At 40.3% G+C, this 27,169-nt stretch overlaps 2 protein-coding genes across 4 annotated transcripts; one reads left to right on the top strand and one right to left on the bottom strand.

The window, feature by feature from the left end:
- Positions 1–331: 331 nt before the first annotated feature.
- On the bottom strand, positions 332–9,919 carry lrrc8ab (leucine rich repeat containing 8 VRAC subunit Ab). Of its 2 annotated transcripts, XM_030416803.1 has the most exons (4): positions 9,808–9,919; positions 9,050–9,175; positions 5,237–7,355; positions 332–5,059 (listed from the first exon to the last, which is right to left on the bottom strand). In XM_030416803.1, the coding sequence occupies exons 3-4, from the start codon at positions 7,346–7,348 to the stop codon at positions 4,784–4,786; spliced, it is 2,388 nt and encodes a 795-aa protein (XP_030272663.1). In that variant the 5' UTR covers positions 7,349–7,355; positions 9,050–9,175; positions 9,808–9,919; the 3' UTR covers positions 332–4,783. The 2 variants fall into 2 exon arrangements, with proteins under 2 accessions (XP_030272663.1, XP_030272664.1); XM_030416804.1 differs by lacking the exons at positions 9,050–9,175; positions 9,808–9,919 and adding an exon at positions 8,416–9,017.
- On the top strand, positions 9,882–16,364 carry hscb (HscB mitochondrial iron-sulfur cluster cochaperone). 2 transcript variants are annotated; one of them, XM_030416806.1, is made up of 7 exons: positions 9,882–10,013; positions 10,212–10,451; positions 10,568–10,664; positions 14,222–14,311; positions 14,458–14,602; positions 15,911–15,958; positions 16,111–16,364. In XM_030416806.1, exons 2-7 carry the CDS (start codon positions 10,219–10,221, stop codon positions 16,203–16,205), a joined length of 708 nt encoding a protein of 235 aa, XP_030272666.1. In that variant the 5' UTR covers positions 9,882–10,013; positions 10,212–10,218; the 3' UTR covers positions 16,206–16,364. The 2 variants fall into 2 exon arrangements, with proteins under 2 accessions (XP_030272666.1, XP_030272665.1); XM_030416805.1 differs by having other exon boundaries at positions 9,931–10,451.
- Positions 16,365–27,169: the final 10,805 nt, after the last annotated feature.

Raw genomic sequence — 27,169 nt, 5'->3', positions numbered from 1 at the left:
ATATATATATATATATATATATATATATATATATATATATATATATATATATATATATATATATATATATAAATATATATATATATCTATATATATCTATACATATATCTATATATATATATATACCTATATCTATATATATATATATATATATATATATATATATATATATCTGAAGACATACAGCCCCTGGGTTTGTATATATATATTATATTATATATAGTTTTCGTTCAATATGTTTATCTCAATGACTAATCTGTTATCTAGCCAACACTAAAATATAACATAGAACTGAGTCATTCACAACATTAAAGAAGGTACCCAACACAAATTTGGTCGACCAAATGTATTCTTTATTTTACCTCTAGTGGATGGTGTGCAGGAGAGGATGGGACACGTGTTTAAACAGAATACTCACTGTCACATCATTCATGTCAATACTGATGCACCGATCATTTCCTTACAAATGAAAAAACGTTTGGCAACCAAACCAAATTTGTACATCACCTGTGACCAAATTCCAGTCGGGAGAAAAATAAATGTACCCAATCTTAGCGAATCAGGGGAAAGAACGGAGGTGAGTATCAAGGGGTGAAAAAGTCTCATCATGCCAACACACACAAACACACACACACACACACACACACCTGTGCTATTCACAATGAAAACACAACTGAGAAACAACACAGCTCGATTTATACGTTATTGATGAAAAATGCAGAATCCAGGTTAAACAGAGTGGTTTTCTTTAAAAACACAAACACATCTTGTTTTAAACCAGCAGTCGATATTAAATACACCAAACTAGAAAATAATGTATAGAAATGCATATAAAACTGTAACTGTATAAAACAACTGTTTAAATTAATAAAAATACCAGGTGTAATAAAAAATAGGCAATCAACTCAAAAAAGAAGTGAGTACTAGCTGGCTTCCTGAGAAATTTAGTTGTATTGTAATAATACCAATAGCTGTCAAAATGAAAAGAAAAAAAAAAGTCAGTCAATTAAAAAATGAAGGAAAATGCTAAAAGCAAAGAGATTAAAACGATAAGACCAAAAGCTAGTTTAGTTACTGATACCACATTACTAGCAACCTACACAATTCATGTTTCATTGTACTGACCATTTACCTTGCAGTGCTCAACATTTTGACACGGTGTTCTAAAGTCACTCTTAATTAGTTCATAGTTGATTGTCTTAATTGGAGGAGTATTGCTGAGGTGTCATTTAGAATGTTCCAGCGGGGACTTTAAGGATTAACATTAATTAATTTGAACTATGATCATTTTAATCTCATGGCTGGCAGTCATTCAGTTGAACCTTCCCATTTTCGTAAAACATAGAAAACGTGTTGTATACGTCATGTTGTATACGATAAATTGCATTTACCTAAATGTAACTTGTGGGAGAGGTGCTACAGTGCAAAAGCATTCTCTCGGATCCAAAAAAAAAAAAAATCACCTCTAATCTAGTTAACCTTTCAGCATCATCTTAGTAAAAATTAATGTGACAAAAGGAATGCCCATGCACATTAGAAAACTACATCACAACTAACCTTTACATAGTTTAAATAAAGGCAATATTGCACAATATAGCATAGTTAAACATGTTACTGAAATAAATGTACATAGCTTAAACTATTTCTATACTTTTTTAACCCAGTTCCTGTACTGTGTATTGCTACTTCTCCAAGTTTTTGTTTGCAGTTAGGTATATCAAGACATAAACTGATATTTTTTTCTCAACACAAGCACCCCCTACTGTGTGTTGTGCTCCGTTAGAGCTGTGCATTGATTTGGAATTCCACAATGTTAGCATCGTGCAGCTTATTGTGGCAAAACACAAAGGGAGAACAGTCACTCGCAGGCAAAACGTTTTTAACAGTCGCTCACAAATGAACACACTCTGAAAAAAGCTGTGAAATAAATGACAATTAACTGCCCTGACCTGAAACATATGGAGGCCCATTTGCAACAGAAAGAAACATTAATAACAATAAAAATTCTTATCCCACAGTTATGAGAAGGTAGAATTTGTATCTCCTGGTAGGTCTGAATCTAGGACATGGCTGTGAGATTTAACTACCACAAAGATAATTCTATAAATTAAAATGACATATTACTCTGTAATCCTGTTTTTGAGATTTTTTTTTTTTTTTTTTTTAAATATAATTACTATATTTTTATATTTTTTAATCCCCTGGCATTGAGGGGTTTCCATAAGAGGTGAGTGTATGTGGCACAAATAAACCCCCACACAAACAAAATAAAAACCATCACACAATTAAACAAAAAACACTTTCATGCCCAAAATGAGCTTGTGTCACTTCAGTAATCAAAATCTAAACCCAGCTGCTACATTTCTAGATCACTTTTACAAATAAGACTGAAACAGATTTTTTCTACTGGGTAACTTAAATCAAAATGTTCACACCCATCTAACTTTAACACTCTATAGAAGTTGTCAGCAGTGCACATCAACACTGATAAAGATAGTTAAAGCTGCACTAAGGTAGACTTGTATCTAAAAAGAATTAAGTTAATCGCAGCAAATTTGACAAAGTGATGCTCCAACAGAAAATAGTATCTCATTAATCAAAGATGTTATAGACACCGCATTTCTTTTTAATTTACCCAAATCTAATTAATGGTGTCAAGTTGGGTCACTTGTGAAAAGTACATAGGAAGTGAGGACACTAGAGCAAAACATAAAAAAAACAGCAGACCTGTCCTGTTACTCCTATGAGCATTTGGGGATGGGTATTCTTGTGCAGCTTTAACAACTTTTATCTGCATAAAAATCATGATGAAAAAATCAAGAGTATCATGATTTGCTCTCAACTGCACAGATGCCACAACAAAAACAGAAACAGTACATAACAGAGAAGGAGTGAATTTAAGTTAAGGCAACTGACAAGAAAATCATGGCTCTTCTAAAAAAAAAAAAAGCCTCATTATCTTAATATAATGTATAGTAACGACCATTTTTCTTTCCATTAACTGGAATGTTGCTTTTAAGATTAAAAAAAGCTTTACGCTTTTCAATGTAAAAGCTTTCAAATTTTAATTTCAGAAATCTGTGTCAGAAATGGACAAATATGGCCAAAATTCTAATAGAAACATATTAATTAATGTATTAATTATGTCATAACAAACTGAAATGAAGACAAGGCCTGGTGCTTAGAAAACCTATCTAAAGAAAAGTTTTGCTTTTTTCACTTGTCATTTGCAGACAATATCAATCCACATTCAGGACATAAAAGCAGACCAGTGCTAACTACATATGCACCACAAAAAAAGGTCAGCAATCAATCTAGTGTTATGTACGTTTTAAAAATATTTCCAATGTTTGGAGGCTTAATTTCAATGTCAATACGCTATTATCCTGCATACACTTCTAATTCTGTTTACTCAGACATGATAAATCTCATTCAAAACCTTCTCAGCATTTTTTCCCAGATTCGTTCATTTTGTTCTGTGCAATTCATTACAAACAAACAATGCAGATGCAGCATGATCATAAAATAGATTAGAATAGAATCCCCAGTGATAGTATACTGGCAGTAAGGAGTTGGGTATCTTCGTGCTGATAGCATGCTTTGCACATGTTTTGTAATACTATTACACTTGGTCTCTTCAAGCACAGCTGGTGGTCAAGCACAACACCGATCTTACCCAAGAAAAAGGAATTCACTCTGGCAAACTGGCTCCCCACTTTCTTGTCTAATAGCACATGTTGTCAGGCCAGCCAAGGACAACCTTTCTGCAGGACATGTACATCTAACAGTCTCCTTGATGACCCTTTCAGACTAAAGGACCCCAGAATCTTCCTTTTTGTCTTCTTACATGTCTCATCATCAGTTATCCTGGATTACTTACTTTCATGATTTTCCAATGAATTTCAAAACAAGTACACAAGCTATTTCTGCCATTGTCATCCCTCTTCAGCACAAAGCCAATGACCACCAGAGTTACAGGTTATGTCAGTTCAATGAAGGATGACACTATTCTGACCCAAATCCTGAAGATGCTAACATGACTGTGCAGTTTGTTTGTGATTGTTAATATCATTCCCTATACACAAATAGAGCATTTTGTGATATAATCAGATCAACTGTCAAATGTTTTGAGTGAACATCTGCATATTTCTTTCTGAAAGAAACTTAAAATTGAGAGGTAAAGCCCCTAGCCTGTCACAAACTTAAAATAAGTGGAACAAGCAATGTTTGCATTACAACACAGAAATTAAAAATGGTGAAGTCTTGGAATTCTCCTTGCTATCTCATTTGTAATTCTAACAATACTGGACAGATTATTTTCATAATGTATTCGCTCTTCATTAGACCTGATGTTTAAGCTATGGTGAGCAGTGAAACTTGGTGTTCAAGTTCTTTTCTTTCTGTGGTAAAGTTGGTCTGCAGTTTAGCATTTCTAAACTTCACCACAAGCACGAAGAATAAAATGTAAACACACACTGCTGATCACAATGGCAATGCTACATTATTGCTAAAAAAGCACTGTTACGGGGTTGAGGCCTGAGAAGTTGTTTGTAAAAGATGGAAAACCAACTGCAAACGTAAGAATTCACAGAACAACCTGAAACTATCAGTATTTTTGGTTCTGCCAAACTGGCTCTTGTTCATGATACCCATCCTTACTGACAGTACACTGCAGCAGGACTACTGCCTGCTTCAACGAGCTCTTGCACACAGAAGAGGTGTTTTCTCCTGTTTCTGGGCCCAGTTGGTTAATATCCATTTTCACTCACAGCCACAGTCCTGTTCAAGCTTGTTCTTTGTCAATTTTCCATAACTGTTCCTTGACCTCCGTGGGCAGGGTGTTGAAAAGGTCCTCCTCTACCACGAGACCAGTTCTCTTTAGCTGTCGGCACTCGCCCAGCTCTACTGGCAGACACTCCAGCCGGTTTCCTCTCAGCTCTAGTTGTGTCAGCCCGGTCAGCTCTCCAAACCGTGATGGCAGAGACTGCAGGCAATTGTTCCCCAAGTTCAAAGTGCGAAGCTTCTTACACTGGAACAGCTCATTAGGCAGGCTCTCAATCTTCATTTTCAAGGTGTGGTGGAGATGGTTAATGGGAGAGAAGCAGAGAGGAATAACAATTTGCAGGTTAACATTGTTTTCAGCAGCATACAATTGGCTGCAGACAATATAGGATGAAAAATTGCAATGTATGTGTGTGATCGACAAAAATTAAAAAGTGATTATGTAAGTACTCACCCTGTTGGCTGTCACTGCCAGGTACTGAAGATTCTGTAGGAAGCCAATGTCTGTAGGGATATAGGTTAGGTTGTTATGGCTCAGGTCCAGGAAGCGCAGCTTGCGGCAATAAAACAATTGGCTGGGGATCTTCTCAATCTTGTTTCTGTTCAGGTACAGTTTCTCCAGGTTGGTCAGGGTGCCAATCTGGATGGGAATATAGGCGATCTGGTTGTACCAGAGCTTAAGGCAGACCAGCCGATGAAGGTGCTGGAAGCTGATGATCTCCTCGATGGTCTTCAGGTTGTTGTCCTTCAGATCAATCTCCTGCAAGTTGTGCAAACTGAAGATTGAATGCGGTATGCGCTCTAGATCACAGCGAATGAGCTCCAGTTCTGTCAGGTTTACCATCTTCTTCAGGCTGTTGAGCACCATTAGCTTAGTGCCCTCATTATTGACGGAAAGCTTCTGGAGGTGCATGCCCACATCCGTCACCACTTGAGGTAGCTTGGTGAGATTGCTCTTCAGACGAAGAACTTTGAGCCTCTTGAGCTCGCGGAGACCATCAATGACAATGTAACGGTTGTTCTCCGCGCTCAGATTCCCTGTAAGATGAAGTTCACTCAGGTTCTTCAAACTGTAGATCCATAAGGGAATCTCTTTGATGTCAGTGAACTTGATGTGTAGAGACTTTAAGTTCTCACGCAGAAAAGCCAGTGCAGGAGCTTCGATTTTGGCCGGTGTGTGGTAGAGCCACATCTCCCGCAGGTTGACGAGCTGGGCGATGATTGGGGGGATGGTGACATCGGGGATAAGCTCCAGTTTAAGAACTTCCAGCTCCATCAGGTCAAATACTGTGTCTGGTATGCCACTCAGCATGAAAAGGTGCAACTCCAGCTTCTCCTGAGAGTTCTTCGTAATCCTCTGCCTGAGCTTGTCCAGTGTCCACTCATTGTTGAGATTGAGCTGCCTCAGCTTATTCTCGCTTACTTCTGAGAGGAACACAGCAAAACGTTTTGAGTACAGAGGGTCATACTGGTCGATCATGTGCATCATAAATGCAAAGTCGTTCTTCACATCGGGTATGTCACTGTAGCTGCTCTCTTCCCGTATCGACTCGAAGGAGTATTTCTTCAGAGAGCGCCGAAGCATCCAGCAAAGTGTGTACATGCAGATCAAACCATAAACCATCACTAAGCTAATGTAGAAACAGGCCAAGATTTTAAAAAGTGTTGCCAGTGGGTGAGCACAACGGTACACGCTGTAACCTGTCAGGCTCTCTATATTTACCGAACAGTCGACACTGAATTTAATATCGCGCACGTAATACCCTGTATAGCAGATTATCAAAATAAATTTGATGACTTTGATAATAGTCTGACGGATGTACAGTCTGTACACGATGTCTCCTTCTTCAACGTGTATACGGAACTTTTTTACTTTTTCAAACAGGGCTTTTGCCTGTTCGCCCTCTTTCTTGTCCAAAACCCCGGTTTCTGTTCTATCTACAATGCCCTGCTCAAAGCGTGTCTTTGTCCTTTGGAGCATGGGAACACTTGCTTCAACATCCTCACTGATAACAGACTCCTTGTGGTCCATTGAGCCATTCATTTTCATTGGTTTTGGGTCACTCTCTTCAACCACAGTCTCCGACAGCGCCCTAGTTGTCCATGGGGAGTCGAAGCATTTCAGCAAGATGGATACAAAGTGCTCTAGTTTGGAACTTGTCCGTGGGAACTTGAACCAAAAGTTGCTGCAAGCTAGGAAAATAAGTGTGTGAAGTAATACTAGGTAAGGAAAATACTTGGCAAACCAGTGCAATCTATTCTCATAGCACACAGCATCCACATAGTTGTACTGGTGGCGGTCCAGATCATACTGGATCCCTTTGGGCTCCAAGAACAACGATGTGGCGAGGGTAGAATTGAAGTTCTTCTTGCAGGTCTGATTGACAACCCATTTGCAGGGCAGGCAGATCATCTTGTCCTGAGTGACCTGCAGCGTCCCCCCAAACACAGAAATCATAAGCATAACAATGGAGATGTAGTCCGTGAATACATCCCACCATGGTTTCAGGATGCGGTATGCTGGCTGTGTGTCCACAAAGTACCGCAGCTCAGTGATGGGAATCATGGTTTATCTGTGGAAAAAGAGTTCAGGACATGATCATGACAACAGAGATATACGAAATTAAATAACATTGTTATACATCAAGACACTGCAGATATGGCTTTCTACAAAAATCCCCCTAATGCCTGAATAGCCTGCACCTCAACCACAACACAATAGCAAGATGACAAATCAATACTAGAATGCTAACTAACAAGGTAATACATCAGAACATTGCAGACGGTTAATTTGAAGGCTGCCAGGAGTAATGAAATAAAGATTCATGCTTGTGACAAAGAATCGCCTGATTGACTCCACTGAGTGGGCGACCATGTTATCGATTTAACTTTGGTTAAACAGACTCAATTAATCTTGCTTTCTAAAGTGGTAGACTGGACATAGTGTTTCAAATGTTTTTTGCCAAATGATCAGCTATCAATGGAATCTTAAGTAATTTATCTGCAGTTTATTTTAGTCCTGACAAGATTTAAGTGGTTGTTGAAGCAAATGAAAAAAAAGACAATGAGGCAGCTGCTTTGATAGTCTATCCAGGCTATAAACAAAATAAATGACTAAATTAACAGAACAATCACTTCGGACAGACTTAATCAAGAAGAACCTTTGTGCCCAATTTTCATTGGGGTGCATCGTAATTAACAGGGTTGCACTGATTCCTTTTTCTCATTTAAGTCTGATTATACCACTGAAACTAAGTACTTCAAACTGTATCAAGAACTGTGAACTTTTGGAAATATGAAATTAAGAAAAAATTAAAACTGAAAAATGATTACATAACCCATTAACAATATGAATGTAGGTTCCAGAAAAAGTATTAGATAATGATATTGTGAAATAAAATTACACATACTGTGAAAGAGGATTTATTCCTGTCTCTAATTAGGAGTAAATCTTGTATGTAACCGTGACAACTCATCTCTACATCAGGCAAACAGGCTGGAGGACCCTCGTAAGTTATTACTCCAAGCTGTTGGTAAGAAATAAAACCTAACAAAAGACACACATGAGAAATATTTGCTGGTGATGACAGATAAGAACGTTTGTAATACACTTTAAAAAAAGGTTCTACTTACAGATTTGAAAGCACAAAACTCCATACCTAAACAGTCAAGAGTAATCCACAACTACTCCTGGATAAAGCCACCAAAATCAACCTCTAGCCTTGTGCGAGTGTGACACACCCAGCATGTAAGCTTGAGAAGTCACTCTTCTAAAGATGATGTTCCGTTTTGGCTTGTTTAACCCAAACAACACAACCGCCAGAGGAGCCACCTTGCTTGGCTGCTCTCTATTCTTAGCCATTTCCGTTAATAATACCCAGAGTATTGTCTGTGGGGGCCTTGAGAAGCACCTCCCTTGACCTTCAGGAGGAGATCCTGTTTACCTTACAGGAGCCGCTGTCTCCAACCAGTGTCTCTCTGGAATACTCCACCGTCACCTTTTGCAACCCCACCGCCCCCAAAAACACACACCTACACATACACAACAAGTGTCTGGGCTGGGCATTCATCAGAGTTTGTACTCTGTTAGGAAGCTGTAAAGGCGAGGAGTCAAGACGTCTAGTCTGATCCTCGGCCAAATAAGCATATTTGGATTGGCTCCAGTTCTGAGGAACTTTTGCACACATAATAACCGTTCCAGCATAGCAGCCTGGATTGGGTAGATGATGGATCAGCAGCAAGTACAACCAGTAAATACAATACTCACCAGTTTGGATGTGTTATCTGTGCTCCAGTGCCTGACGATGTCCCTGGTGGACAAGCCACTCTCTATGTATCCAGATCTCTTCATGGACCACTGCCTCTCTCATCGCCATGGGGTTGAATTGAAAACCTGACAGATATATTGACAGATTGAAATGGGGTTCAGCCTTTTTCTAGCATGCTCGGGAGAGAAACACTTTACCAATGCGTCAAGAAAGTTATCTGAATGCGTATTACTGCTCCAAAATATGTTTCAACAACAATCATTTAAGGAAAAAAATGATGTTTGCCTTTACGGGTTGTGGTAATATACTCGTCTTGCCTGATATGGTTCATGTTGTCAGATGTGTTCATTTAGATGACTGTACAGACTACACATCAGTCACCGCTCGTCACGTTAGCATAAGATGTCTTTGTCATCTCGCTAGGTAGCTGAGCAAGTGCTCCTGAACAGTAAGTTAGTTCAAACTTGATGTTTCATTCGATCTACGATTAAATAATGACACACATTTAAGTTATGTAAGTATGACGATATCTGACAGTAAGCTGTATATCAACACCGACCACAGACCAGCACAATTTTTGCTATTAAAACACGTTAGCGAACTGTGCTAGGCTGCTGTTAGCTAGTGAGCTAACCTAGCTACATTCTGACCACCGGCTCTCTCTATCATTGGGAAGTTTACATCCTATCAAACGCTGAACTTAATGACAGCGATACACGGCTAACATATATTAAAACTACTACAACGTTCAACTTACGACGCCTGGTGTGCTGCGATTTAATCCAACTCTACTTTAATAGTAATAGTTGCTAACAGCTCAGCTTGCTAGCTGTTGTTTTCCCCAGCACCTCCGGAGCAGTTACACCACCACGGCGACGGGTGTCAGTGGCGCGTGCTGAAAGCGTAGAAGAAGAACGCACTTCCGGCTTGCTTGTCTGAAGGAGAGATGTTCATGTTTTGACAGTAAGGATCCGCCTTTATGTGTTCTATTAATTAACAACAGTGTTACTGTGTGTTTTAATAGCGGAAAATGTTGACACTGAATTCTATGCGGATTTTGTGCTTATCCCGGGCTTCACTGCGCCCAAACGGGCTTATGACGACTAACCGACAGTACGTTTATGAAGCTGTTACATGTTCAGCACATTGTATGTCCACCAGCTTCCCCATGAAGGACACATGGCACCACAAAACGAACTTCAGAGCACTGGGAAAGGAAACAAAGCCACTGTTTTACACCATTCCAATTGGTTCACCGAGGAATTACTGTACAGGTCAAGTCAAACTGAGCTGCTGGAAATGCAAACAGCCTCTTGACAACTCGCCCGCATTCTTCTGCATGTCATGCAAAGTAGTCCAGCCCCCTGATGAAGGGACATCCTTCTTCAAAATTATGGATTGGTGAGACTTATTTATTTATTTGACCTGATATACCCATCATCTAACTCATGCCAATTTTATCTACCAGTCAGTATGTGAGCAAAAAATCCATGTCACCATGTGTTGCCTCTTTTCAGTGACTACACTTTCACACTGGACACGCAAAAGCTGCAGAAAAGATATTTGCAGCTCCAGCGGTCTCTGCATCCAGACAACTTCAGCCAGAAATCTGTGGTAGGGACAGGAATGTAATGGGGATTAGTTGAGTAACATGGTGTATGAGTCAGCTGAGGCTGTCCTATCTATTAGTGCAAGTGTGACACAGGAAATTGGGTTTGACCCAGTGTCCCTATTACGCCACTTCTCTGTGCATTTGTGTTTTGTTGGTATGAATCATTGGGATTTTGCTAAGGGAATAACCGTGGACAAAGTTGAGAAATGGGTCTGTAACAAGGCACGACAAACTTTGGTCCTCATTTGTAAGGCAGCTTTGCATATATTAAGTTATTGAGCAAATGAGGTCAGATTCAAGTTGGAGGAATCAAAAGCTAAACAACTGAGAAGATGAAAGAGAGGAGCAAAGACAAGTGGGAAACATGGGGAAAAAATTGAAATATAGGAGTGAATGATATTTTTTAAGTGTGTCTAATGACATTAAAAATGGCTCAGTTCCTAGTATCTCAAGAGACGCTTCCAGTAAGCCAGTTTACGCAATACCGTTATACTATTGTGTCCTATCATGCCAAGTTGGCCTGACGTCACAGCTTTCCCAGTTCATGTCATGGATTTTATCCCGAAGAAATTAATATTAAAAACTTTGATTAAACTCATAGGAAATTATCCAATAGCTGTACTCAAAATACTTTTATAAGAGGTTTGGCCGTCTGATCTAAATCTGAATATTCTAAGCCTCACCACTGGCTTATTTTCACTGCAAATTACAGCATGTAATGACTTGGTTTGTTGCATACAAGATGATGTCATCTTGTTCTCTGTGTCTGTCAAATAATTAAGCTTAGTCTTTAACTTAATGCACTTATATTAAATGGGCTAAATGATCTCACTATCACATCAAACTGCTTAATGATGAAATAAATTTCTTTAAATGCTTCTGGTTAGATTGCAGTCAATTTGCATTAGTCCACCTAAACCTGTTTTAGGTCGGATTATTCAGGACATGCTGTATGTTTTTTCTAGTACTACTAGTTGGTGTCAGAAATGTGTTTACATCATCTACTATGCAAATAACCAAAGCGTTATAAGCTGTAACATTCCTGAACCCAATTAAAAACTACCTCAGAAGGGGATCACACATAGACAGAAAAACACAGCTCTGAAGCAAATTTTTTTTACGATTGCTGATTACTGTAAAATCTGCAAGAACGATTTAAATGAATACTTTTTGGGACCAAACTTCAAAGTTTATAATTAAAAAAGAATTTGGAGTACAGCTGTAGGATTTTGCGAAGTCCCATGAAGTAAATAGAAGTTTTTACATACATTTTTAAGACAACCCATGACATCAACTGGGAGGGCCTGGGCAAGTCTGTATGGAATGACTCATTATTTACACCAGTGCTTTTCCTGGGATGGCATGTCAGGATGTCTATTGTGGATAAACAACTTATTCCAAAATACTGCACATTGAAACTTAGAAAATTGCTAAGAAAGAAAAAAAGAAGGCTTGCAAGTGACTCCCTTTTCAATAATAAAGAACAAAGTAGAGATATAAGTATTACAAGTGCTTGAGAATGGAATGAAACGCCAAAGGTGCAGAACAAATAAAGTTTGCTGACAAATCAAATGGTAGGTTTTAAGTGTACCAAAGCAGTTAATTGCATGGCATCTATGCCATTAACAGCTTAAATAAGCCTCAAACAAGCAGTGCAATTAAAGCTTAAATCCACATGTTTAAAGGTGTAGTTTGGCAGTGGAGCTAAATTAAGTAGTGCACATTTTTACCCCCAAAACACCTGGCAAAATTAAATATAGGCCAGAGCTAATGACTATTGTCTTGATGAATTTCTTTGTCAAGGTCATAAAATGCATGTAAACATATATTTGGCCAACAAACATAAAATGTTAGTGACTCCAGCTGACAGAAAAAGGCACATGTTAGCTGAACTGTAACTTTAAAGGGGCACTCCATTTATACTACACATAAAAGTCTGTTAAAAGTTGTCAACAGTATTATGAAAAGTGTTAATGTCTTCTGTGGCTCTGGAGGAACTTTGTCAAGTCAGAGAAAATAACCTTGGTTGTGCCATAGTGATGTCATCAGGGTTATTTCATTTTACAGGCTCTAAGAGTGCAAATCTATAACAGAAAGTGCCATCAAGTTGCATTGTGGGAAAATGTAGGATGCAGTATCATGGTAGCTTGACTCAAAGCAGGGACTTAAAGTCAGGTTGTCTCAGCCTCTGTTGCTTTTTAGAAATCGTATAGAATGTCATCAGTAAAATGCACACAGCAAACTCATTGTGATGGCTTGTAATGAAAGACACTGAAGGGAAAAGACAGGAAAGGAATCTAATTCTGGTTTGTCCACTTGTCTTGTGCTGGACCGATCAATTTGCTGTGAAGGAAATTAATTTAGTCTTCACCTTTGATTTGTCACTTCTCATGGAGTGACAAGTGCACTTTGATAACGCCAGAACTGTGTGTGTGGAGAAACTGGTCTTATGCACTTTGTAAATCACATACAGCCCAAAGCACAGATAGGTCGACGAGACAGGTAGGCCAATATTTTACATAAAAACCTCGACTAGTGCAGCTTTAAAAATGTCCCAGAAAGAATTAAGACTTGCCCCGACGCTTCGGAGGAGTATAAAGCACAATGTGTTTATAGGTTATTTTACAAAGTGGTAAACAATTGACACCATTTTCACACTATCCAGTTTCCCCCCCATGGATCATTAAAAGAATAAATAAATAAAAAAATCACACAGCAGTTAAGAGGAATAAGCATAATGAGTACAAGGTGGTGCAGAGGCGTGTTGCTCTGCACGTAATTTATTCTGTACACTCAGGTGGAAAAGCACAATGCAGACTGTTGTCATGATACGATGTGAAAGCTAAACTCATATTCACCCGAGTGTGAGACAGGAAGGGCAACCTAAATGTTTTCTTCAGATACAACCTGTCCAATATTGTACAGTCTGTGTTTTATTTATCAGCACCTCTGGCCATTTTTTCTTAATTAGACATCTTCCAGCCTCGGGGGTCTTCATCATATATAGAAAACTCATTACTTATACAAGGCTACAAGGCAGCCACCTACTGCACTGGTTGTTATTACAGAAACCGCTCCACACGATGGGCCCATGGGCCAGCGCTTGAGACTATTGATTTTCACAAGAGCTGACAGACCTGATAGCTGCAAAATGTACTCGGATCTGCCAACCATTTCCAAGATATTTTCCTCCCCGGCTTATTTCCACACATCTGTCGTGTCAAACTTACACCTGCATCCCTTGAAGGGTCCCAAACTGCTTGACTACAAAAGAGTAGCTGTATGTCATGCACCTAATTGTCAGTATCACCGAGGATTCGGGGTTTCAGAAGCTGACAGTGGTGTAGATTGCGATGGCACGGTATAAACTAGCTCAGATGTTATCACATTTTTCTTACAGATAGACTTGTGACTCTAGATAATGTGAATATTTGCTGTTCCAAATGCACAGTATGCTAATTAAAAACAGCAATTATATATTTTCCTACCTTTTTTTTTTTTAAATGAATGCATTTGCACTTTCTGTCCATACAGAATTAACAGAACCATCTTTTTGCAGAAAGAACAGGAGTATTCAGAAATCCAGTCGGCACTTGTGAACAAAGCATACAAGACTCTGCTTAAGCCTTTGAGTCGAGGTCTTTATATGGTGAGTTTGAAATCCCTGACTTAACTTCTAATGAATAGTTTATTTTCATAATCGCATGCTTTGTCTGCCTGTTCACTTGTTCTTAAAGATGACATGCATTTAAAGGGGCAGTCGGGTTTCATGATCTGCCCCATCCTGTGTTTCAGCTGGAGCTGAAGGGGATGCATATAGAAGAGGGCACCGACTCCAGTGCTGATTCTGAGTTTCTAATGGAGCTTATGGAGATCAATGAAGCCCTTGATGAAGCACGGACGCCAGAAGCAGCCAATAGGATCGGCCAAGACGCAAAAGGTAAACAAATATGTCTGTTCTATTTATTGAGTGAACGTCTGGTTGATTGAATTTTGAGCTGATTGTTGATCATAAACTCGCGCTGGGGGACGAGTGTATGTGCCTGGCTAATTGGCGCTGGCACACACACACAAAAAAAACATATTAAGAAAGAAAAATCACTTTTTGGCTGAACTGCTCACTGACTCAGACATGATTTATTTCAATGCTTTACATTTCAATCCTTAAGACTTCAGTTCTGATTGATTTGGTAACACCTGTGCTTACCATGGTAACAACAAGTGCAGTTTAATAGACTGAATCAATGTGGCGTCGAGCTAATAACATTTACTTCCAGGTAAGTCTGAATCAGTGGATGAAGATAAGCTTAAGTTTGGTATAAGCCTGCCATTGGGTGCCAGTTTTAAGCCACGTTCTCCTCCCTTCCGCGACCTGTGTGTTACTGTGTTTAAAAACCCTGTTCGAAAAAGGAAACAACAACAACCTCTTAGCTACATGCTGATGAAGGTTCCCAGTCATCCAGGTCATGGATGGAGGGGAGTTGCAGCCTTATAGTCATTAAAGACTCTCTGAGGACACTCCCACACAGAGTTGTTAAAGCCTACAACTCCCCTCCTGTTACTTAGAACTGTAGAAGCCTTATTGGATGAGAACTGAAACGTCTTCAAGAGACTAAAACAAGTCCAGTATCCTACGATACAACACTTAGAATAACCTCTTAGCTAGCAATCTACACGCTGACTGTGGCCAGTTAGCCTAACACTGAACTGATCCCTAACTGTATGGATGTGAACAAGCTAGCAGCTATTAACTGTTATTTTGCTGGGGGTTTATCAGGGATTTAATGCCAAGTTCGGCCTCCCCTAGTGCAAATTTAGTTCACCCCAACACTCTTTTGCAGGGGCACCCTTGCTGCATATTGGGTTTAGCCCCGCCCAAGACAATTGTGATTGGTTTAAAGAAATGCAGACAAGCCAGAGAGGTTTTGTTCTCCCCGATACCAGAATAGTAATATGTACAGCCAAGCCTTTTGTCCAGTCCTGGGAGATAGGTCTGGCAATGAGAGACTACTTCCAGTTAGACAACTGGTAGTTGATTTGCATTGGAGAGCTACGTATATGGGATGTGATTTCATTAAAATCTTGATAAGCAATGCACGACAAGGTTGAAAACTTCAGACCAAAGACTGATGCATGCACAACAGATTTATCTCTGTGTATACGGTCCGTTTGGTTTGTGTGTCAACACAACATGTATGCTTGTATGTGCTTTTGTTTAACTGGAACTCGTCTCCTCCGCACTTTGCAGGGAAGCTGGCACACTTGACAAAGGAGATAGACGCTGCCCTGCTCAAAGGTATTCAGACGTTGCAGTGAAACACTTTCCGCTCCTCCCACTTACTGTTTTGTTTGTTTTGTGATCTATGCTGAAACATTTGCTTTAAGTCGCTCAGTGAGTCATTGATTGATTCGTTTTGCACTCTCTCTTTTTTCTTTTTTTTTTATCAGGAGATCTTCAAACTGCAAAAGCACTACTTGCCCAAATGAAATACTATGCAAACATCGAGGAGAAAGTGAAGGAGAAACTTTCTGAATTAATGTAACTTTTCACTTCCACTTGTGTCACTTTTATTTAATATTTTTAGCTACTTTTAAAAGAAGTTTTGCACACAAGCACACAAATTATTGTACATGTGTTTTGGGATTATGTAAATCTACTGCTCAAGTTGAATAATAAAACTTTACTTTTAATGCATAATACACAACTGAATTAATGGTGATTTGTATTTAATCTGCTATTTTCTGATTAAAAGCTGTGTACCGTTAGATATGAGGGTGTAATTTGATGCATACAGTATCCCCGTTGAATTCTGCTAATTTCAGGAGCCTAATCATATCCACTTGTAGCTAATGCATCATTAAATATGACAGAGATCTATAACAGGCTCTGATTAAAATGGTGCTCAGAGTGTTTATATGATTATCCTGCCTATCATTTCAGCATTTGTCATGTGGGACCCGCACACAGACGCAGGGCTCTCGCTCAGTTCCGCAGGTTACCTTTAGGTGGAGACATAACACCTTGACAGTCGTCATGCAGAGAGGCAGTGCATGTTGTATGAAGTGGATGTGAGAAGGAAGTCCTTTATGGAGGGAGACGGCCTATTGAATTATTAATGGTGGCTTCATATGTAGCATGAATGCTATGGTAATAAGGAATGCCCCGCTGAATGATAATCACTTGATGAGCCAAAGATCTGCGATCTGTGTAATCCCTAGCTCATAAATTGACATACATTGACCCTTGTACAGCTGTGCCGGCAGCACAGTGATGGCGGCAACCAAATTTAAATTCATCATTTTCCCTCTTTAATGTTTTTTATTCTTTTCAATATGTTGGAGAAAATATGTAATAATCTGTAATTTACGTTGCAAATTGGAGTTTAAGTCACATGATGGCTTTTGATCCGAGAAACTGATAAAGGCGCCATCACACTGAAATATGGGAGGTGTCACTTAATCTGATTTGACACACACTAGCCTCGCATCCTAAACCATTTTGTGTGCATTAGTGGCTTTAGAGTGACTGTTTTCTGTGTCCCAGAGTCCTGCTGGAACATCCTGCTGTAACGCATCCTGACTGGTTGTTTATTAACTCTCGAACAACAATGTCATGTGTCTGAAGCCGTTTAGGGGTTTTTTTTTGCCGCAGAGAAGCAGCTTCCTTAATACACATGGATAGACAGCGAATTAAACAGGAGGCTAACAGGCCTATTCATTATTCATGTCGTAATCGGAAGGCATCTACGGCGCCTTTAAATTAATGAGAAAATGTGATCGACCAACGCTGAGGCCACTGCTGTCTCCCAGAACTCTTTGAAATTGAGTTTGAAAGAGACGAAAGGGGGAAGAGAAAAAAAAAAAAAAAACTCACTGCAGCTGGGCTGTGAAATTGACTTGGATGGGAAAGCTTGGCAAAATGAACTAGGTACATGGGACCACCATGGAATGAGTTAGGTCAGCATCAGGCACACTAGACAATTTACTGCCACTGCCTGAGTGTTTACTAAGATTTACTGGTCACGGTTCACTGGGTTATTTCAAATATTCTAAACAAGTCTACGTGACCCAGTAGAAGGACTTCCTCTAAGTTGTGTTAGTTACGGCAGCAGTTCGGCAGTTTGGGAAATTAGCTTGTTTGAAGTCTCGTTGAGAGTTAGATGAGAAGAACACTCCCACACTTGGCCTGCTAAATATGAAGCTAGAGCCAGCCTTAGCTTAGCATACTGGATATAACCAGCTCTGACCCAAGGTAACGCATTTAGCTTACATTTACTTCTATATAAAACATTTATATAAAGGCATAATATGAAACATTTGTGCATTAAAATGTCTGAAAAATAATTCATGTTTTATCTGTTGAGTCATGTGCTCAATGTTTCAAGAGTTAAAAACCCAAAGAACATTTTATTCAAGGTGAACTTATTTTGGCTGGTTGTATTACAATGAAGATAACAACTCCCATGATCCCACGCTGTGTCATGACGTCATCAAACTCCATCTTTTCTTTTCAATTAGCAGCAGAAATTGCGCACTGTTGGTTAAATTCAAGTGCGTGCTTCTGTTACCTTGGGACAAAAGCAAGCTAGCTGGTTTCACTTTGTTACAGTCTTCATGCTAAGCTAAGCTAACCAGCTGCAGGCTGTAGCTTCACATTTAATGCACACATGAATTAGTTCTCATCTTCTTGTCAAACTTTTTCAGTTTTCACATTTCAAATCAACCCTGTAACGCAGTGGAAATAATAACGAGACTGTCTGCATGCATTAACACCTAGACGTTTATTTTCATTTATTTGGAATTGTGTAATAGATGGGGCTTATGTTGCATTTTATTTTTCACAATATCCAGAATAGTCCCTTTGTAGTAAAGATGTTTTTCTTGCAACCCAACCTGAGAACTGTGAAAAATCGAACTATTTCCGGAATAATGGGTAATCATGCAACTTAAAAGAAATCGTCAATTTTACCTGGATTAAAGTGCCTAAATAAACCCCCAACAACGTGACTAACAGCGTGTGTCATAATTGCAGTGTATTAATCACCTCAATACAGCCTAAACATAAATACCATAATAAGATTAATGTGTTCTCGTGACCCGTGCCTTAATCATAATGTTCTCTAAGTTACATTAAGACTGAAATTATAGACTATTTTGCTCATAATGACAGAGTACAAACACGATCCAAACTTCAGCTGTGGATGCAAACACAAGCCGATGAAAGGTCCGATTGACAAAGGTCTAAACCGGCGGAGGATGACTCACTGGTGCTGAGCAGCAGTCGTATGATCCTCGCCCCTCCGCTCGGCTGCTGTGTGACTCAGACGCTGAGTGTCAGACCCGTCATCCCACAGACACCTCAGACCTGCCGTGCGTGCTCGTGTCTCACCAGGTGCTAATGGAATTATAATCTACCACCTGAAGGCTTTCTTCCGGCCCCTTAATCCGTGTTTTTATGTTGTTTGCCTCATTGCTTTATCAAGCCGTGTCTCTGCCGCTCCATAAAGCTCCTGAACTATTGGCCTACTTTGAAACCTATTGCTCTCTGAATGTTTTTCGCTCCCGCCTTTCCTTTTCTTAGCTTTGAATGTGCCTTGATGTGATTTCTAGTCCGAACCACGCCATGCATATTGGTGTCCCATATATCCCACATGTCTGCTAACGTGATCCAGTGAACGTATTGGAAAACAGAAGCTGGCAGCATGAAACTAATACTGCTATTTGTCTGTGGATAAGTGCTCATCCATTTTTTCGAGGACCGTCTCGAGTTTCTGCTTATCACTAACATCTTATCGTCACCTTTTATGGAGAATCAGTTCATTAAATCTGTGGATGTGACATCTCAAGCGCTCCAGATTGCTTTGTTGTTTTCCCTCATTGAATGTAATTATGAGTCAAATCAAAACACACTTGGACAATAACCGCCTTTCTCTGCGGGAACATGTTTGTTCGGGGTAATACCCAGAGGTGCGTGCCTCTCCTCTGAGCTTTTGATAGAGGTCCTGCTGAGAGATTTCTGGAGGAAAATCAGAAGGCCCTTTGCATTTAGACGCAGCATGTTTGTGCACACATGACCGTAGAACTAAGAGCCTCCGAATCTTCAAATCTCTTTGACTTCTCGGAGCGGGTAATCGTCCCATTTAAAAAAGCACTTATCAAGTAATCCGTGTCATCAGTTTCCTTTCTGGGAACCCGCTAAATTATGTTGCTGTATATTCCAAGATTTACAGAAGATGGCAGGTTTTTCCTTTCATTATTCAAATCAGTCTGATTTCTAAAGTGTGCCACTGGTAAATATTAGGTCTCTCTTGTTTGCTAGCAAAAACAAAGTCATGATCCAGCTACTCGTTATGGCTGTGCAAATGGGGTCACTATTGTAACTTTCTCTACTGCATTTTTAAGGATGGAGAAGGTGTACAGTAAAACCCAATTTCTACTGCAGGAGAACATATTTCAAACTTCATATTCCATATGTTACAGCAGGGTTTTTATCACCTGTACGTGTGGCTTTGCAAAGATTAATATGTTTGCATCTACAAAGTCAAATAGTCCTATCTGCAATGTTTACGAACATTCTGAGTAGAATCCTCAGGGGAAGAGAGGGGTCCGGTTTTAAGTGAACATCTGTGAAGCAGCAGGCTGTGGGTGGATCTGCAAGTTTAGAGGATTTTTTTTTGTGGGGGGCGCATGGCTGTCCCATTGAAAACACCAGGAGATTTCGCTTCAAAAGGCCCCTTTGTGCTTCTTGAGTCTGGAAATCCTTTGAAAGCCAAGAACTGGGGTTTTAAACAAGGTGTATGCCTGTGGAAACACAGATCAGCCATTCACTTTCAGCTGAGTTGAGTGCAAAGCACTCACCTCTGGTGAGTCGGCTCTCCCCACCTTATCTCCTCGTCGATGCTGCAGCAGATACTCCCCGCTGTCCCTCTCGCAGCAATCACATTGTCCACGCTTCAAATCTGGCCTGTTTGTTTTCTCATCTTGTCGGAATACCTTGCACAGTGCTGAGGCACTGGATTCAACTCTGATTCCACTCTGACCTCATTGCTCCCACAAGACGAAATCTTTTGCATTCCCTGCACATCCTGGTGAATTTTGTTGAGTAGTAATCTATAGCCTTCAACATCAGATGCAAACTGTGACTCAGGCAGAAGAAACAGAGAGAAACACTTATCATGCTTTCGTATTTATATACTGTGTTTATTGTTGTTGACGACTGAGCCTCACAACTGGGCTTGAGTGGTCTCTGAGAGTGTTTTTCTGTTTACAACTTTATTTATAGATTTTCTATCATAAAATTACAGAAACTTCAATTACAGAACCCCCCCCAGGCAATCACCATCAGGGTTGTAAAAGTATATGCGATTAAAAATGATAGAAGTTGAAAAAGAAAAAAATAAGAAAAAATGGAAAAAACTTGTTATGTAAATAAGATAAGCTATTATATAGTGGGAAAGAAAAATAGCTACAATAAATTAAACGTCTTTAAACACAAATAAATACTGACAAAAGATGAGTGTTTCCTATCTTTAGTTGTTTTGTTTAATGGTTTTATTGCCTTTTAACTTATCTTAAGCAATTTTAATCACATTTAATACTGTTTCTCTCTCTCTCTCTCTCTTTACTCTTTTAGTACATTATACTGCCCTACAACTGATGTGACGCAGTTGGTCAGTCACCTGGAACTGTAGCACTCTGACCTGTGTGCCTTGTACGGAAGGTGCTTTACAAATAAAGAATGATTAAAATGGATTAGTTAACTGGCCCAATTAAGCCACTTCGCTTGCCTGCATGAACTTTAAACCGGCGTAAGCCCTAAAGGGGCAGTGCAAAAAGCTAAAAATACACCACTGACCAGTGGTAGGCTGAGGATGTTTTAGGGGGATTGGGCCAAAACAATAAGAAGGGGACCTGCGAGATGTGATGGGGCACCAATGCAGAGAAAGGGCACTAGAAAGGCACCCTTGAGGGCACTTTATCAAGTTTTATCTACCATAAGGGGGGTGAAATAATATGCCAAATTATCACTTTATAGATTTGATAAAGTGAACCTTTGTCTCCATTAGCCCCTGAGCAATATATCGTCTCTGTAGCACTAAAATAATCCACTATATATTCACCACCTTGTTGCTAACTCTGCCTGTCTGTTGTTTTGTGCTGGAGCAGATGGCCTAGATTGGGATTTTACAGTTTTTGTTTTTTTTTCAGAATTAGTTGCCTGCTTATGCTGAAAATGACAATAATGAGAGCGGCAAGAGGGAGGCAAAACAAAACAAAACAAAAACAGTCAGCTGAAAGACATCAAAATGCTCAATTTTGAGCCGAAGGGAACAGAATCAGGCGTGGATCTCTGTGGATTCCAGCTTCCCCTTTCACATGCATATATTTGTTTGATCTGAAAACGCCAGTTTTACCCCCAATAACTAACAAACTGTCAGTTTACTACTTGGAACTCATGTGGAAATAAGATCTGGATATTGATTTTGCATCAAACACAAAATGTCCTCTCTTGCCTGGATAAACGCACCAGGCAGTAATGTGGTTTCCACGTGTGAAAATGAAATGGCTCTTCACATAACAGATCTCTTACTGTCATGTCTTTGTAAAATTGAGTTGAAGCACAAACACTTGTTCCAAACAGCCTTGCGTCTCAGAGATTGTGAGCAGTATTGCAGGGCGCTGGGTAAGCTCACCAGTTGGCGTGAATGCTAATGCACAATCCTCAAGTAAAAGAGACATTGCACCGTGCCACGGCTTTTTACTGCAGGTGGGCCAGACAGGATTCATTTCTGAAAGGAAGGCAAGACAAGATGATTGCATTGTGGTGCAGGCACAAACCAATTGTGAGCCCCCCGAAAACAAAATTCTATCAGTGAGTTTTATTACTATGCAGGAATTCAGCCAAATCCCTGCACCTGTGGCAGTATATTGCCTTGACTCGATATTGTCCGTGAGCCTCACTGCTCTTTCATAACGGAGGGAAGGGAAAGAATTTGCAGGCGCTGGCGCACATTAATTTGTGAGGCCTTGCTTTTTCAAACAAACAAAAGAAGCAGTCCCCTCTTCCAATTGTGCCGCTGATATCTCACGTAATGATGACTCTCATTACTCCATGCATCCTACAAAGTTCAACAACAATCTAACCTCTTTCTACTGCAGCTGTTTCTATGACAACGTAAGCCCCTGCTGCAACTTTAAAGCGTGATGAACACAAAAGCTGGAAAATGGATTTGATTGATCTCGCTCTCTCTCCACGGGACCGATATCAAAACTGATAGCAGCGTTTAGGCTAACAGGCAGAGATCAAAAGGTGATAATGTCATTGCTCCACTTACAAATTTGCCACAGTTGAATATTTACGAGGCAGCGTGTTGGAGCAATGACTGGATTCCTTCGGCTGTGTTTTTTGCAGGGAGGTTGCATTTAACACAATACTATATCCAGGTGAGTCTCTTTCTAAGGAAAAGATGCAGACCGGTCCTTGCATTATGTGAACACAGCTGCATTACTGCCTGCAGCAGGTATCGGATATCTGTGTTATATGAGGCTCTTGAGGAAGAAAAACTCTGGGGCTCTTCTCTGCCTTGCTTTCCTTATTGCATCTGACAGGAAAGCGACAACATAACTCAATCCTGTCACCGGCTCAGACTGAGGCTTTCGAGGGAGTATGGTGCCGTTGACCCCATGGGCTTCACCCAGTGCCTCCTCAGCCATAAAAGCACCCAAGAATATGTTGACCACCTCAGCTCGCAGAGTAATAAGATTCTGAAAAACAAGAGCAACAGGTGATGATGATGAGGATGCCCCAGCCTCAGTTTGAGTCTCTTGCCAATCACAGGAGCAGGATGAGATTAATCACTCTCTGGGCTGTCGGTTGGCGTCAGCCAGGAGGCATTTATCTTTGAACCCATGTCAGTAATTTGGCAATAACGGTTCCTTTGATTAATTCACTGCCTAAATCTGTGCCAGGAGAGCAGGAGTTCACAGACAGTGACGGATTGATGATGCTTGTAAATTCCGCGGACCCTCACTCTTTACGGTGATTAGGCTCAAGCAAAAATAAAAAGACAACAACAGATAATGGCACACTGCCAAATGTGATGATATATATGAATCGTGTGAGTGCAGGCGCGTTGTCAGCGTCAACGTGGAGCCATGCTGTCAGGAAGTTGCAGCTGATTTCAGGCGAGTTATACGCCGCAGCACCGAGGATTTGTTTGCCGCCGCTCGCTCACCGCGTCCTCAGATCAGCTCCAGTCATGCTGCTTAAGCAAAACTGTCGGCACATCTCAAGCGAACAAAGTTCATGGATTCTGCCCCCCCCCCCCCCCAAAAAAAGAGGAGAGAATTCAGCCAGGAGGAGACAACATCATAATATTTTGTCAAACCTGCAGCAGAAAAAGCTCATTCAGCAGGTGTCGTCCCACATATCACCGCCTCGCCTTGATTCATTTCTTTGGACAAACTTGATGTTTACTTCAATGCCTCTCGAGGGGCTCGCTTGCCAGTGAGGTAGACAACACGCTTAGGATATCTTATTCTTTTTCATTTGACAGCCCAGAATGCAGTCCTCCTCTTTCCTGGGTATTGTCTCCTGCACAGCTTTCCACAAAACACCTTCTCCAACCGAGCTAAATGGAAATTAATGACTGTTATCTTCCAAACAATTGAATCTATTAGTGGGAAACATTGGAATCTTAATTCGAGAATCACTGGTGTTATTATTTTGATTCAACCATATGTCAAGATGAAATATTGCCATCATTACTAGATTTAATTGCTATTCTGGCTATTCCAGGAATACCTTTGGCCACAAGTTTACCTGATTCACAGTTCCCTTTTAAGAATAACATACATAATATAAAAACAAAGCCTTTTTTGGCTGCTTGTCAAAAATAATCACATAATAACCTCAATGTTTGGAAACTGTCTTGTGTAATTGGTCTCAAAGAGCAATGTGGTAGGGCTGTTTTGGAGCTGGACACCCACTTGCTGTTGAATGGAAGTCAGACGAAGAGAAATAAAGCAGATGGTCGACAAGTAATGTAGCCAGCCATATCTGACTTGTCGGTCGCTGTGTTTCCATTGGGTACCATGTCAGATGTTAGCAGCATTTCTGACAGCATAGGTCATGTGAAATACATATATTTCCCTGCAGCAGACAGCCTGAATCTCGCTCATCATAGTCTCCCACCTCGGTATGGATCTCTCTCCCTCTTCCCTCCACTCACATGTCTCAATACAACGTCTGCTTATGTCTTTCATCTCACCTGTTCATTTACCGCCTGACAAAGTATCATCTTCCACCTATCTGTCGGTTGTATGACCTCATCCTTGTGGGTCTGACTCCGTCTGTTTTCTCTGCCTGACAAATACTCGCCAGCAGATAGGGGAAATATTTTGATGTCCTGAAGCCGTGTTGTGTGCGTGGGTGTTATATTCCTCTCTATATTTCATTTAACTGTGGGTTTTCTGGCTGTAGCCATGGAAACCTTGCCGCACCGTGACCCCTCCCATGATAATACCTTATTAAAGAGAATTTTTTGTAATTTAATGTAATGGGATAGCTGTAATTGGATTAGTACACTATTACAGCCATTACACTTATCTTCACAGCCCTCCCCGAAATCTCTTAAATGTTCCACTCGCTGATGTACTTTCTAACACCGGCTAGTCCCCTGGCAGAGCAAATGCAAGTGCTAGAGTAAGCATATCATCTGCACACCCTTGAATAGATACACGATAGCCTTTTAAAGTCACTGTTATACATTACTGCTCCGAACAGAGAACACTTCATGAAAAGGGAATTACCACAAAAAAAAAAAGAAATGTAATAAAATATATAAAAGAGTTCAGAGCTGCCACCTGATTCTCCATCTCTGGCATGTCCCCGCCGCTGATTCCAGCTGCCTGCTGGAGGAATTAAGGAGGAGATTTGGAGAGCCTGGGCAGATGTAACAGCTGAGTTGACATTAGCCTGCGTGGGACAACATGCTGTTCAGATAGAGAGAAACGCTCTGCACTGGTAACCGGAAGGCTTAAGGATGTTGCCTGTTTCATTATGTCCCAGACAAGCTTTTCCAACTTGGTAGCCAAAGTGCATTTTCCGCCCACTGCCGACGCATATTCAGAGGGATGAAGATATCGGTCGGTCTGTCCAGGAGTGAAAATTTGCTTAGCCCGCAGAATTTCCCTACCTGGGTAGATCTCGGAAAAAACAAGCGATTAACTGTAGCAGCACTTGACAGCAAAGTTCAGTAAATTGAAGCTTTGGTAACTTGGCAATATGGAGAAAACTTTTCCCCCGAGTGGAGATGCATCCTCGAATAAAACGAAGTGAGAAATAAGCTGCCAAGTCAAAATAGTGACATTTTAATCAACTATTTAATACAGGTCTCAGGGCTGTGTTTCATGTTGAGAGTGTGACTGAGATAAACTGTCCAAGTGAACCAAGTGTTGTTTTGTCTTTCTTCATTCCAGCAGCAAGAGAAGCTGGTCTGTACAATATGCTGAACAGGTCTCATGATAAAGGAAAAATATGACTTAATACTCCACATACTGCAAAATTCATATGCATAAAACAATGCTGATCATCCTCATTCTTTCTTTTTCTCACCTTAAAAAAGATCTAATGATTTTTCTATATTTTGTGACCACGCGAGGGCAAGTTGTAGTGCCCCAACAGCGCTGATATATCTGAACAGAAAGATTAAATATTCATCAAGGTTAAGCAGCCTTATGTTTTAATGTGAGTATGCAAGACAATTAAATTTGTTCCAGTTTACAGGCTCAAAGTGTTTGCTCTCTGCTCTTTTCAGCTCTTCTGGGACTGTGACGCTATCTCCCCCACCTACGCTCTTTTAAAATTTCAATCATCAAACATATTTTTATTATTTTCATCCCGACGGACTTTCACACGTATGGAAAGCGCATTAATTAGGTTTTTTCTCACTGCAAATGCTCAGAGATAAATGGTCTGCATTTTTATAGCGCTTTTCCAGTCTAACAACAGCTCAAAGCGCTGTACAACACATGCCACATTCACCCATTCACACACACATTCATACACTGATGACGGAGGCTGCCATGCAAGGCGCCAACTGCTCATCAGGAGCAATTTGGGGTTCAGTATCTTGCTCAAGGACACTTCGACATGCAACTAGGTGGAGCCGGGTTTCGAACTAATGACCTTCCGATCACTAGACAGCCCGCTCTACCCACAGAGACCTTCAGTTTTATTGCACAGTTACACACGTTCACTTAAGCAGTGTTACAGACTTTACTAAGCTTTTACAATCTGTAACAGCTAACAAAGCATTTCTAATGGCCTGATTAATGGCAGTCTGGTCAACAGATTTACGAGACTGTGGTTCACACAATCTACCGGTGCCATTAAAACGGCACGTTGGAACTTCTGTGTTTAGCTGAGAGCCATGTTAGTGGATTCTATTTATAAAGATTGTTGAAGTTTATATGACATGTGCATGACCTGATTTTCATATCAGGT

Source organism: Sparus aurata, chromosome 5 (genome assembly GCF_900880675.1).
Source record: "Sparus aurata chromosome 5, fSpaAur1.1, whole genome shotgun sequence".
Taxonomy (NCBI): domain Eukaryota; kingdom Metazoa; phylum Chordata; class Actinopteri; order Spariformes; family Sparidae; genus Sparus; species Sparus aurata.
Note: the sequence above shows the minus strand (reverse complement) of the source record. Positions and strands in the feature narration are given on the sequence as shown.